The sequence below is a fragment of the Clytia hemisphaerica genome, unplaced genomic scaffold, assembly GCF_902728285.1.
Source record: "Clytia hemisphaerica strain Z4C2 unplaced genomic scaffold, Clytia hemisphaerica genome assembly, whole genome shotgun sequence".
In the NCBI taxonomy this organism is placed as follows: domain Eukaryota; kingdom Metazoa; phylum Cnidaria; class Hydrozoa; order Leptothecata; family Clytiidae; genus Clytia; species Clytia hemisphaerica.
In genome coordinates, this window is record NW_027104090.1 from 435,267 (window position 1) to 449,099 (window position 13,833).

General features: G+C 34.0%; 1 protein-coding gene across 1 annotated transcript in view; it reads right to left on the reverse strand.

Annotated features, from left to right (window-relative positions):
* LOC136812706 (SCO-spondin-like) overlaps positions 1-13,450 on the reverse strand; it is a 37,361-nt gene extending 23,911 nt beyond the window's left edge. Inside the window, exons 1-6 of the mRNA XM_067069231.1 lie at positions 13,438-13,450; positions 11,574-11,648; positions 4,039-4,317; positions 3,126-3,224; positions 2,536-2,653; positions 845-1,021 (exon numbers count right to left, since the gene is read on the reverse strand). Of these exons, the coding sequence (XP_066925332.1) occupies positions 845-1,021; positions 2,536-2,653; positions 3,126-3,224; positions 4,039-4,065 (421 nt within the window). The 5' untranslated portion in view covers positions 4,066-4,317; positions 11,574-11,648; positions 13,438-13,450. The remainder of the gene's footprint in view (positions 1-844; positions 1,022-2,535; positions 2,654-3,125; positions 3,225-4,038; positions 4,318-11,573; positions 11,649-13,437) is intronic.
* Positions 13,451-13,833: the final 383 nt, after the last annotated feature.

Consider the following 13,833-nt stretch of genomic DNA (forward strand, 5'->3'; position numbering starts at 1 on the left):
CCATGATATGCACCACTGGAGAGTCTTTTGAGAACTTTTAAAATTTCCCACCCAAAACGTCACTTAAACAATAGAAAAAATGAAGTATTGGGTGGAAAAAAAAACAAAAAACAGAAAAGTTGCATAAATTTCGTGATGTCATTATATATTACAGACCAGAGTAAAGAGCGAACTTGACCGACAGAACAGTTTTTGTCAGTTTTTTTTTCTGAAGAAGATTTAACTTATGTAAGTGCAACCAAGGATTGCATCAATGATAACAGCGGTCTTTACGGGTGAATCTAGATCACTAGAGAACAGAATCAGAAAAAATATTTCACCTGTATATTAGACGGCCTACCAATTAATAAAGATTAAGTTAAGAATTAACATGCCCACCACTTTTTTAATGACTTATCAGAAACAACAATAACAATAATAATAGAAAAAGAAAAATCATATTTTTGAGAAAAGTTGATCAAATTTTGATGAAAATCTATTCAAGGTTCTCAAGTCTCATTATAAATTTTCATATTTTCAGATACCTCACCATCCCAAATCAAAATTGCTGATTCAGCAGAAAATGTAGCAATCATGACAAAATACCTGGGTTATCACAGTTAGGCAAAGGACGAGTGATATATATTTTTACATTTGGAAAGGTAAAGAATTTATATAGCAGACATACCATACCTGGGTTATCACAATTAAGGCAAAGGACGAGTGATACATTTTTTTACACTTGGAAAGAGAAATTGAAAAATAATATATAAAGAGTCATGGATTCGAAACAATTCAAATCTCCTTATTACTTTCCCAGGCTTGCTCAATACAAACAAAGAATTATATAGCAGACATAACATACCTGGGTTATCACAGTTAGGGAAAGCACGAGTGACACATTTTTGACATTGTGGATCATAGAATTGAGGTGACGTACAAGTGATGGTTCTAGCAATATCACAATCACCACATACATAATATTGGTTGTTGTTTTGAGGATCTACAACAAACTCATCTCGAGCTTTCCCAGTACAAACATCTGAAATGAAAAATCATTACAATACACTATAATTATCAACCCTTTAAAAGTTTTATTTCTACATAAGTAGTCCCGTTTCATATCAGACACATGTTTCATATCAGGACGGTTCTTCCTATTGTTATATTGTGCTAAATAAACAAAAAATTGTTTTTCTTTTCCTCTTTGTGACCAATCTTGCTCCACATCTGTGTCAATTCAATTTGCGAGTAAGCAAACGATATCACTCTTATTTAAAAACAAAACCTTTATTAAGACTTTGTGCGCACGTGACGGTTCCGTTTCGCTCCAAAACAGAATGAAGCCATTCTATTGGTTACATTCAAGTGTTACGTCACTTCTAACCAATAGAATGGCTTCATTCTGTTTTGGAGTGAACCGGAACCGTTGCGTGCGAACATGGTCTAAGTAAGATGTAGAAAGTACCTCACTAAAAACCGGGTGAGTGAGTTCCACTTTGACGATTTTAAAAAATAGAAGCCTTTTAAGTGCTTTGACGCAAATTCGATTGTTTCGCTACTGCAGGAGCTTCGAAATTTAAAAGTGATGTCAAAAAATCGAATGTTTAGAGCCCAAAAAAAAACGCGGGTGACGTCTAGTATAGGCTAAGCAAGATGAAGCTTTCCAAAAAATATTTTGGCGTTATCCTTCCGGGTAAACTTGACCATATGGGTATAAATAAGTGAAGGGGCAGTGACCTTTATAATCCCTGGACCAAGCTACTCAATCCCGGCCAATCAAAAATCTTTGATTTGATTTTTTTTGAAATTGGTACCCTAACGACGGCACTACTCAATAGCGGTGAAAATGCATCGAGAGCGCTAGATATTCTTTTGCTCGAATACTTTTGATGATGTAGCGCCGTTAGACGTTAATTCTTAACATTGCAATGGCTTCTTCTCTGTTCTTCTCGGGTACCAATTCCAAAAAATACTCCTATCAAAGATGGCGGATATAGCTTGGTCCAGGGATATATAAAGGTCAGTGGTGAGGGGGTAACATTTGTTACCTTCCAGACCACATAATTTTCTCATAACATGATCATTTTACTACAATCATAAAACTGAAAACCAATAGAGTCTGCTATTATAATGTTATGAATGTTTTTTACCCTAAGCTCCATAGAATACTATCCCCTAATGTAGCTGAATGTAGGTAAAATCCTATATTAAGAACTCGCCGAGCTTTTTACCATTAATATCTGATGGATATTTTATAGTTAGGCAAAATGAAAAAATGTAGTGTTTCCGGAAGGCGGGTCAAGGAAAAAAGCTCTCATGCTGCCGGTCGGAAAAAAACTTGTTTTGCTATTTTTGATAACTTAAGATCATTGAAATAGAACTTTAAAGATAACTTTTACGTAAAACAGTATGAAGTAAGCCCTGAATACTATTGTATCAACTACTAACGAAGTCTGCGGGCGCCGGGTCAGAAAATTATTTTTTTCACCCGGCCGGTTTCCAGAAACACAATATTTTTTTATTTTTCTAATAGAAAAAAAAATTACAACTCACTCTCTCCTTGAAAATACCAAACTTGATCAGCTTGAGAAGCGACAAGAGTAGCAAGAGTTCCGGCTGTGGATTCGGGAGTTTCCACTCTGTTATTCCCCAAAACATGGACATAACCAGCCTAAAATTGAGTACAAGTTTTTAAGGTATTAGCAATTAGGAGAAGGATCAAGGGTAAGTGGAGCAATCCAGGGAGAAAGAGTGGCACCCCCCCTACCTTCGGGTAGATAGCTATCGAAAGAATAGCCTTCGGGTCGCCTCTGACTGCGGTCGCAGACTTACTTACTAGTAAAGAAATAACTATTTCAAAGACAGACCCGTAGGAAGCATTTTCATTTTGAAGGGGCAAAGTGAGAAATATAAACCGAGTGCCAGCCATCGTTTGGCCCAAGGGAAAAAAGCTCGCAATTTAAGGTGTCTAGATTGCTGGAAAACGCATCTATTTAAAGGATTATGTTCAAAATGCAGCCACTAATACAAAATTTTTCAAAGCTACCAACTTTTGGAAAAATCTTTGGGGGAGGGCAAATGCCACTTTGCCCCCTAGTAGCTACGGGCCTGAAAGAGTGGTCTTGCTTCAATGTCAAACGTACCTTAGCTTGATCTCGACTTCCCCAGTTGACTGCAACGTATCCAATGATAGCATATGAAGCACAACCATCAGTAACTAAAGCCATTTGAATTTTGTTACGCTATGAAAGAAAATATAATGAGACAATATCAATATTGTATATTTGTTTGAGTAAAGAAAACGATTTAAGCTAATTCATACTCAAAGTTTCATGTCATCCAGGATGGCAATCTTCAGTGAAATAAACGTTCGATAAAAATTTACAATTCAATGTAATATAATTGAATATTCATCATCAACATGAAAAATATGAGGAATCTGATTGGCTAAAAACGCGTACATAAATGCTGTATTTCATATTATACCGTACAAATACAAGACCGCGTTCAAAAAAGGGGTCTGATAAGCGAGAGATTATATTTTGTTCAATTTTAAGTTTAGAAAGGTCGTTTCGCTTCCAATACACAACAACTTATCTGTATCACGTAATCCTGAAACCACTGGTTTGTAGCGCTTAGACCCCTTGGCCATCGCGCCTTAATATTAAAGTTGTTGTTCAATGGCCTCCATTGTTGAATTCGATCCAAATAAAAGCGAGAGATATCTATACATTTTTGTGAAATTCTAGGTAGTCCAATTAGCTTTGATCTAGTTTTTTTTTAGTCTAATTCATAAGCCAGTACTGATTTTAATTTAATTTTAAGGTCCATTCTTTCTATCTAGTATTTATGTACGACTAGGCACATAAAAAATATTTTCTCTCACTAACTCGAACTGAGAATCTTATTTGTTCGAATAACAGAGAGATTCGAATAATAGAAAGTATTTTAAGAGGGTTTCTCTTTAGAGGAGACTAAGAAACAAGTTCGAATTATAGAAAGATTCGAATAATAGAAGCTACTGAAAAACATATCAACAAAGAAAAATCAACTTACTGGGTAATAACAACCACATGGGCTCATTTCGTCCCATTCAACCAAATAACCAAAGTTCAAATTGATGTTGGTAACACCGGCCCGGTTAGAAACAATGGTGTTTTTTAAGGATGTTAATTCAAATGGTTCAGCTTCTCTGTGACGTACAGAACCAACATTGAATCCATTGCTATCAGCAAAGAATGGAAAAACGGAATCGGTACCGATTTGAAGTGGGAAAATGGAGGTATCAAATTCAGTTATTTTTGCATCGAATGATACCAAACCATTGGCGCTGATCTGTAGAGTAAAGATAAATATATTGATGAATCATAGTGTCCTAGTAGGTTGGTTCCCTCCCTTAAAAATTGAAAAAAATCCCTCTGCCCCCTTTTAGTTCCCCTCCCTAAGGTTCTTAAAATAATAAATAATAGATTTTTTCCTCATAACATAATATAACAATAGCGTTCAGTTTGAGGTCGTCGTTGTTATTTTCTGTCCGTGCAGTTTGATTATTAGTCCGAGAGTGTCATTTGGCTTAGCTTAACGCTATTACTATTATTATCCATATCGGAAATTCAAACAACGTTTTTTTCTAGCGTCAGCCAAGTCTTTTCGCTTCAATGAAATGACTTCAACAAGTTTTGAGTACCCTTGCGAGCGGGCCGCAAATGACCAAAAAGTGTTTTTTTTTCTGACGTCGGTTTAGTCTCACCGCTTCAATGCAACGACTTCAATAAAGTTCCGAGCGGGCCGCAAATGACGTTATCGCCCTTATAACCAGGGCGGTTAGTGATATTTCAGCCCTCTGAAGTACGACCCTTAGTTTTCTCAACGCGGGTATGACAATTTGAGTCTTAGAACCTTTCTACCGCCCGCCATTCGAATCTTTAATGGCTTACTTAATGACCGCTATATGGATAATAATACTGCTTGTAAAAATGTAAATTGTCAACACCTCGAATATAAAACACTATTACATGTTTTTAGCTTGAAGTTGAACAGATATATTTTATGTTTTATGTCTGACACTAGAGAACAGAACATTTTTTTCCTCAGATTTTTTCTCCCCACCCTTGACTTCTTGGAGCTATTTTTCTCCCCCTCCTTTTGATTGCCCCTCCCCCATAGATTTTGATTGCCCCTCCCCCATAGATTTTGCTCACCCTTTTCTTATTTTCTGAACCCCCCCCCTTAAAAAGGGGGGGGGGAGGACACTATAAAAGGACATTCTTAAAAAAAATTTGGCCCAGTCTTTATATATGTTGAATTTTTATCATCTTTAACATCTGAGCTTGGGAAATAAATTGAGTTAAAATATTTGGCGTTTTTTTTCTTCAGGACAAATATCTGAAGGCAAGGACAGAAAATGAAATCGTTAGCACGGAAGAGAAAATGAATGCCGAATCATAATTGAATTCTAAATGTAGTCGTTGATAATGATGCTATCGAAATCACAAAACTAATATGTCGATAAAAAGGAAATTTGTAAAATCGTCGATTGTCTAGATTTACCTTATGTTAGTCAACAATGTGTAAAACATGCGTAAACATTTTTCAGAATTTTCTGTTTTACGTAAATTAGCTTAACTGAAATTACAAACCAGAAAATTTCTCTTTATGGAGACGATGAAAAACCTACCCCCTCGCTTAAAGACTCGAGGGTAATGAACAAAGAATAGTCAAAGAATGGTCTGAACTTTTCGAATTTAAAGCTTAAACATGTTTTTAAAATATTCCTTTTTCTCTCTCAATATTTTCGGAGTATTTTTGTGCTTTTTCCAAAGAAATTGCTTATTTTATAGTCCGCAAAACCTCCAAAAATTCTTAAATCACTCTTTAATTTTCTGGCCTTTGAAGTCCTATTAACCTCTAGATGTCACATGACCTCGTTTTGACGTTTTTCTAGCGCTAAAATAGGGACGCTGTGGGCGTTAGAAAGACGTTGTTTTGATATAAAATGTTTACAAAATTTGCCAACAGAAATTTAATGTGCTAAAACCATCATGTAGTTCTTTAAGGAAGGATCAATCCCCATTAAAAAGATATGGGCTAATTTTGTAACATTGGTATGAAATATCACAAAAACCTTAAAAAAACTTGCCTTTTTTATGAACATGTCTATTTGGTCCAGCAAAAAAAAAGACTAACAAAATGATACTTACGTAAATTGTATTTTTCTCATTTCCAAAATATGGAAATGATTTTGACAGCTGTTGCAGAATCGAGTCATCATCAGAATTAGCATAAATTAAAGGCGTTCCTGAGTTGATATCGAAAATAGTTTTCGAATAAACAACATGTACATACAAGCAAGCTAATAATACAAGCTTGAAAGCCATGGTGTGTTGTCTTCTGGCGTTGTAAGATTTTTACAACCAAACAATACGAAAACACTCAACACCTTGTCTTAATATGTTTCTCTTGTAAATAAAAATTTTCCTGATGTTTTGAACATATTCTATCCTAATTCTTAGGGGTGAGGCATACATGAGTAATATATCTTTGTTCGAAAATTACTAATGCCTATTTAGTCTAATTTAAGGGGGTAATGATGCTTTTCAAAATTATCTTTTCAAACATAGATTGCAATATGTTGCTAGCCTACATGACCCCCTTATAATTACCATGCAGCTTTTGTCCCTTTGTATATTATGACCCTGTTTTTTCTACTTTATCTTAAAATACCCTAAGCTTATTTGAATGCTTTATAACTTTATGGAACAACAGGTAGATGATTATCAATTGTGCTAATTACTCTTTTGTATGTTTATTAATGTCTATTTTTCTTGCGATTATCATTAACAACTCATGATCATTAACTACAATAAGTAGCTTGTTCTTTTATAAGAACAATTTTACGAGGATATCAATTCTTGACAAAAACTTAGAATGAAATTATGAACATTTCAAGGTACAGGATGCAGGATGAATGTAGAAAATAAGCAATGTTTAACAGCATAATGAATAATCTAGCCTAATGATCCTGAAAGATAGTAAAAGCTGAGACAAAAAAATACTACACGTTTTTTTTTATTAGAACCTAGTTTATAAGAACATATAGGCTGAAATTCGTCGAAAAATTAAGAACATCTTAAGAACATGCCCAGCCTCAGTTTGGAAAAAAATGACAAGAAACTACAATTTTTTCCTCTTTTTAAGCATTACATTGTCATAAACAACACTTATCCCGAATTTAGGGGTGGATCTTCAAAAGTCGAGAGTCAAATATTGTCCAAATTTTGCCAAATTTAAGTGCTCTTTATTTTGTATCATATTGTCGATTTAGAGTAGTCTGAAAAATTAAGAACGCATTTAAGAACATTTTAGGCTGAAAATTGCTAAAAAAAATAAGCACATCCAGGCTCAGCAAAATTTTAGGTGTTCTAATAAAAAAAAAACGTGTTAGTTCTTAAAAAAAAAAATCTTGCGAAATGCACAGTTTTTTTTCTTTTTCTCTTCAAGCCATGTCTTTTATTCTTTGTCATAAAAGTTAAAGATATTACAGATTAAAGGGTATTTTTTAATGAATAGCAAACGCAAACAAAGCAAATATAATTGCTAATCAGTGTGTTAATTCCACTATAATTACTCTCAGCGTCTATAGCTGTCTTTTGTTAATAATCTAAAAGCAATTACTCATCTCAATCTCATCAGATTTTGGGCAACCTCGTTACCATATCTTTTTCTTTTTAGAGTTAATATACGGCTTTTTTTATAAGAATATCTTCTATAAGGTTATCAGGGTGAAAATTGGTCAAATCGTAAGAATACTCTAAGAATACCCTCTAGGGTGAATTTCACAAAATTTGATAAGAATTAATATAGTTATTTTGTATTTGGTTAATAGAAAAAACTGCTTCCTTTGTTAGAGATAAATTGAAGCTTTGAGGAAGAAATGTAATTTTAACCCAAATGTTCACCCAAAAGTGCAAAACTCTCATTATTGATAATTTCTCATGTTTGTATAAAAAAGTTAAGTCTAAAAAAGTAAGAATACGTTAAGAATATTTCACCCTCAATTTTGGCACTTTCTTAAGAATACTTGATCCTCATCCAAAGTACACTTATTCTTATAAAAAAAGCGTGTATGGGTATCTTAAAAAATGGGAACGAAGTTCACAGATAAATTTTCTTTTACCTCAATAAAGTTTTAGTAAAATGTTGAGTAAAAACTGAAGACCAAAACTATGACCAAAATAAGCTGAAGAAGATTGACGTGTGTGCCTTCGAAAGCAGCCGGCGAGCCGACCTTTTTTCCGATGTGTTCTGAGTGCATTTTTCAGCTAGAAATTTTGATCTGTTCTGACAAGAGAGAGGTATAATCATGGGCATCTAAGGTCTTCTTGTTGTCTAGGTAACCCTAGAAAGCTGCAGAACATATCTTTTGTGGAGAAAAACAAATATATTACAAGTTTATCTTGGAAAACTGTTTTTCCTAGATTTTAGAACACATCCAACCATAAAGTAGTTATAAGTTTAGGAAGACAAATAGTGCGATAAAGGTTTTCTAGAAATCAGAACACATCATTTGTATAAAAAATTGAAAGGTCATAACATTTGGTCTCCTAGAACACAAGACCACATATTTCTAAAAAATCTCTCTGCCGGCTGCTTCTGTGCCTTGTTGTCTTTACGCAGTCTGAGGAGAAATTTTAAATCCTTATTTGATTATTTGAAGTGTTAGTCAATTTGAATTATTTCTTAAAACTACAATTATAATATTGTAATTTTATGCTTCGAACATCTTTGAGTCAAGCCAAAAATAAATATTCTACACAAAAATCTACAGTACATTATCAAAATCCAAAGAAGCAACAGCAAATAAAATTATTCCAATATTATTCATGTGTCAAAAAGTTCCATGGAGGGGGGGCACCTTGACGTGCGACGGGGACGTACCGATGGAGTTTGCAAGGTGGATCCTGTCAGATATGAATGTTTGTTAAATTTGGGACCCTGTCAGAATAAAAAATCAATTAAACAAATTCCCATTTTCAACTTAAAAAGCAGCGAAAATTACGAAATGTAGACAAAAGATTTTAAATTTTCTAAATTCCACCCTCCTGAAAATCGTCCAAAATAACAAAAAGTCGACCCTGCCAGATAAAAATCTTGAAAATTAGTAAATTTGGTACCCTGTCAGATATCTTCAGGGCTTAAAAAAGGGACCCTGGCCAGCGGCACGTCCCCATTCCCAACTTCACCTGGGTGCTTTCCCCAGGAAAAATTCAAAAGATCAAAAGGCTTAAAAAAACGTCATTATTTTCATATCAGCCCTGTCTCAGTGACCCGTTGAGAAGATTAATGAGACAAATATGGTCACGAATAATAAGGTCGATTTTGTAAGTTGAATTTGTGTTATGTGTCTCATGGACTTGAATTCTCCATAAATTAGTAATTTCAGAAGGAGCAAACTTTGATAGACGCAGTCGTAGATTAGTAAATAGATGTCGATATTCTCCATCAGAAAGTGGCTTTGACTGAGAAAGATATCTAAAAATATCTTGTCCATTATATATTGTCATCACGAGCGATTTGAAGTACAAATGAATAGACTTTTTCATAACTTACGTCACGAACATCACTTGTCTCGTATTCAAACAATTACCATGGTGATTATGTCTCTGGAGACAATAAATGATTTTTTTTATGAATAGAAAGTAGTTTTAATAAAATCCGCTGGGAGTTAATCACCATAGCAACAATTTCAAAACGAGGCAAGTGATGCTGATGACGTAATTTAAGAAAAGGCCTATTGGAACATACCCAAGCGTTCTCGAACGATCCTTTGCTTCCGAAAGTTAATATTTAAACTCAATAACAACGTTTGTGAACGTTTTTAAGACACTCCTAGACTAGTAAATAATAGGAAACGTTCTCTGGCGTTCGAAGAACGTTCCCTATCGTTCGTTTTGCTAGAACGTTCCATTTTATTTGTATTTAAAGTCGCTTGTGATGACACCTTTTATCATATTTTTCAAATGAAGTCACCATCAGATGTTAGCAGAGTTATGTAAAGGTTTTGGTGATATCAGTGCGGATCGGGAAAGCGAGCATAGACTACTGTTATCAACAGAGTGCTCAAAACACTAAGTGTTGAGCTTCGCATAATCGCTTGTGGTGAGCGGAGAAGCAGAGCTTGTCAAAGAACCGAAGCTCTGTTGTATTAGATACTTGGCAATCTTATTGTAAACTAATGTATTGTTTGTGAATCTGAAATTAGTATCCACTCGTATCCAAGTATTCCCAACTTCCTGGATATATTTATTAAAATCTTTTGAATGTTTGATATATTTAAGGTTTGTTAATTTGCTTTTACGCATGATTATTTCTCCAAAAGTGATGTCATTATGTTAAAGTATACATATTTGAAGATTATTGTGGCTTGGATCACGAGATTAGTTTGACAACGTTTCATCAAGAGATTCTCCTCCCATCATCGGGCAAGTTTGATGATGTTTTCCCTTTCATCCATTTGTACCAAGACTTTCTAATTACCCATAATTAATAGCCGTAGCTTGTATGTCTGTTTTCTGTTTTGTTTTCTGTGTGTCACTTTCGTTTTCGCAAGCAATGTTTTTGTTCTCAATAAGTTTGATTGATAAATAAGGCTCATCTACATTTAGTAACTTTAGTTTCTGCCTAGGCTTCCCCACCCCTTTGTTTTTCTCTTTTTTCTTTTGTTTGAAATAATTTAGAATGTATTTAATGATCGTATTTTATTAATGACATTCCAATTCTTTTCAAAACAAAACAAATTCCTTTTATAGAAAAAAACATTTCAAGTGTAAATCAAAACATGAAAATCAAAAAGTTTGTCGAACAACAACAGCACTCAAAGGGCGAAAAAAGCAAGAGAAAAAATTTGCCAGGTACCGCCTAGTCAAGTGTTATTTCCTTCCTTTAAAGGTGTGGAAACAGTGCTAACCAATCAACAAACCAGTCAACATCTCTTTGATTGTTGTTATTGCTAATTTTTATAAAAGTGCGAAAAAAATCGAACATTTCTCGAATTGAAATATCTCAGCTTATCAAAACTCAAAGAAAATATGTCCAGTTTTGGGATTTGAATTAGATCATTAATACAAATAAACACTAAGGTATCCGAAAAGAATCAAAAGCATGAAATTTGCTTTATTGGTTAAGAAAGCATTAACGGTAACAATAAATCCATGGCTCCGAATGGGGTTCTAGGTCCCCCCCAACAAATTTAGGTCCCCCCTAAGTTTTAGGTCCCCCCACTTTTCAGTAAGCTTAAGGTCCCAGTTGAAATCTGTGTACCACCCCCTCTGGCACGCAGATAAAAATAAAACGGTAGAATATTTAAAACCAGAACATTAAAACCAAACAAAGAAATCTCCTAAATTATTGTAATTAGCCCCCAGAACTTTATTGCAGCCCTTCAGGTCCCCCCATTTTTTTAGCCCCCCCCTGAGTTTAAAAAATGAGACAGCTCCCACCCACTTTTAGGCCGATTTTAGATCTACACCCCTCCCAAATAAGTAGGGGGGGGGGGCCGAGCCATGAAATCTTCAAAATCTTCAAAAACTTACACGGGTAAACGATTGTTTTATCTTTTCATGGTTAGTGGTGATATAGTTTTCAAGTTGTTCAAACCAGTAAAATTTCTGAAAAAGAAGAAACATTAATAAATCGCAGTAAATCGGCAAAATTGAGTGGGATTTTCCAGATTTTACCCATTGTGCAGAAAGGGGTCTGACCCCCTTCTTGGCATTCCCCCAAATTATAAAAGTGCCTATTCCCCAAGGACTTTGGACAAAAAAAGCTAGCAAGAAATATATGTGAAATATCTTTAGAGAGAGGAAGCGAAATAATAATAAACTTCTTTCTTCTTTTTGACTAAGACTGTACTCTAACAGAAAACTTCCTTTCATGAAGACCAAATTTCATGACAGTGCTTGAGAATAATCTACAATATATATGTAAGCCCCCCTCTTAAACTATCCCCCCTTCCATCCTATCCCTATCCTATCCTATTCCTTGCTATCCTATCTCGGCCACATTTTGGGGCATTTGCCTCCTTTTCGAAAATCTTCCACCCAAGGACATTCTTATTCCATCTTTGTGCAAAATATCGAAAAATACTTTATGATGAAATCTTGAGAAAATGCCAAAAAAACAGTTTTTCCAGCATATTTCTTGCATTTTCAGTCGGAAATTTTTTTTTTTTCAAATCAGACTGTCACTTTGTTTAGGTCTGTCTGAACCAGTGTGTAAAATTTCATGAAAAATATCAAGTATAGCTAGAGAAATTCAAGAGAAACTGTTTTTCAGCGATTCTCGGCTGTTCCAACAATTTTTAGATAGTTCCGGCTTCAAAAATCAGTTTTATTGACAACTGAATCATGCTTGATGGTGGGCATTGTATCAATAATGTTTTTGTGTGAAAAAAAAAGAAAGAAATATTATTAGGAAAAAGTTTTTCCGGCATATTTCAAGTATTTTCGGCCTTAAAAAAAATTTTCTCAAAAATCCAACTCGACCACATTTTGGGCATTGCTAATACGCATCTCTGTGCAAAAAAATCAGAAAGAACTAATAATAAAATCTCGAGAAAATGCCAAAAAAAAACTATTTTTCAAGCATATTTCCAGCATTTTCTGTCGCAAATGAATTTTTTATCAAAAATCGGACCTCGCAATTATTTTGGGCATTAGCATTTTGCATCATCATTGCGCAAAAATCAGAAAAAACAAACCAGCCAATCCTGAGAAAAGCTTGCATAAGGAGGTTAATATAAAGACCTCTGGGGTTGGTCCAAAAACTAGTGTTAAAAGATATTGTAAATAAATAGATTCTAATTGCAAGGGGTCATTCATGGCACACATTCACTTTTTGGATGAATACATAGTGATAAGCTTTAACCCATTGAAAGAATTTTTCTTCTAATGGTCATTTAGTGGAAACACGTTTACTTTTTCTAGTATTTACTATAACTTGGATATCCAAAAGAATGAAATGGTTGAATCTCAATTCAATGAATTTCTTAATATCTTGAAATTTCAAACCAAAAAAATATAGGAAAATCATCCAAAATGACCTGACACATTCACTATCAAAAATTTCAAAAATTTAGAATTACCATGGATGGAAAATAAATGTTCACTATTGTTGAAGAACCAGATAAAAATCAATCCAAATATTGAATGATAGTATTTTATTGCAAACTTAGGTAAAGCTTGATTATAAGATTTTCTAATTTTTATAAAATTGTCTCGTGAAAATCTTTTAATGCAATATAGAACTAGACGTCAACATTCAATGTCAATAATATAAAGTGTAGCCCTTATCATCATTCATTTAAATATGGGATTAAGTATTTTAAATTGCAAATGCCATTTAATTCAAAAGGAAAACAAGCCTTATTTAGCCTGATAATATGTATTTTTAACTTACAAATCTCCCAGTCTTCTCATATTTTTATGGGTAAACAAGTGTTCATCTAGCTTATCCAGTGAATTCTTTCGTAAATATCTAAAATTAACAGATAATAATGAGAAATCTAATGGGAATCTAATTTATTAGACACTATTTTTATAGGCATCTTTGAAGTAAAACTTATGAGTAGTTAAGGACCTGGGCTTACTCCCAATAAATCATTTAATGCATGGAAAGATAGTTTTTAATTTGTCCTCGTACAATATAGAGGAGCGTCATGAATAGCATCAAATAACTCAGTAGTGTAGCCAAGAGGTGTGCAAAATTTGTGTAGGAGAGCAGATTTTTATGACACTGTAATTATCTATTCATGGTATTAAAAGATAATTACAGTGTCATAAAAATCTGCGCTCC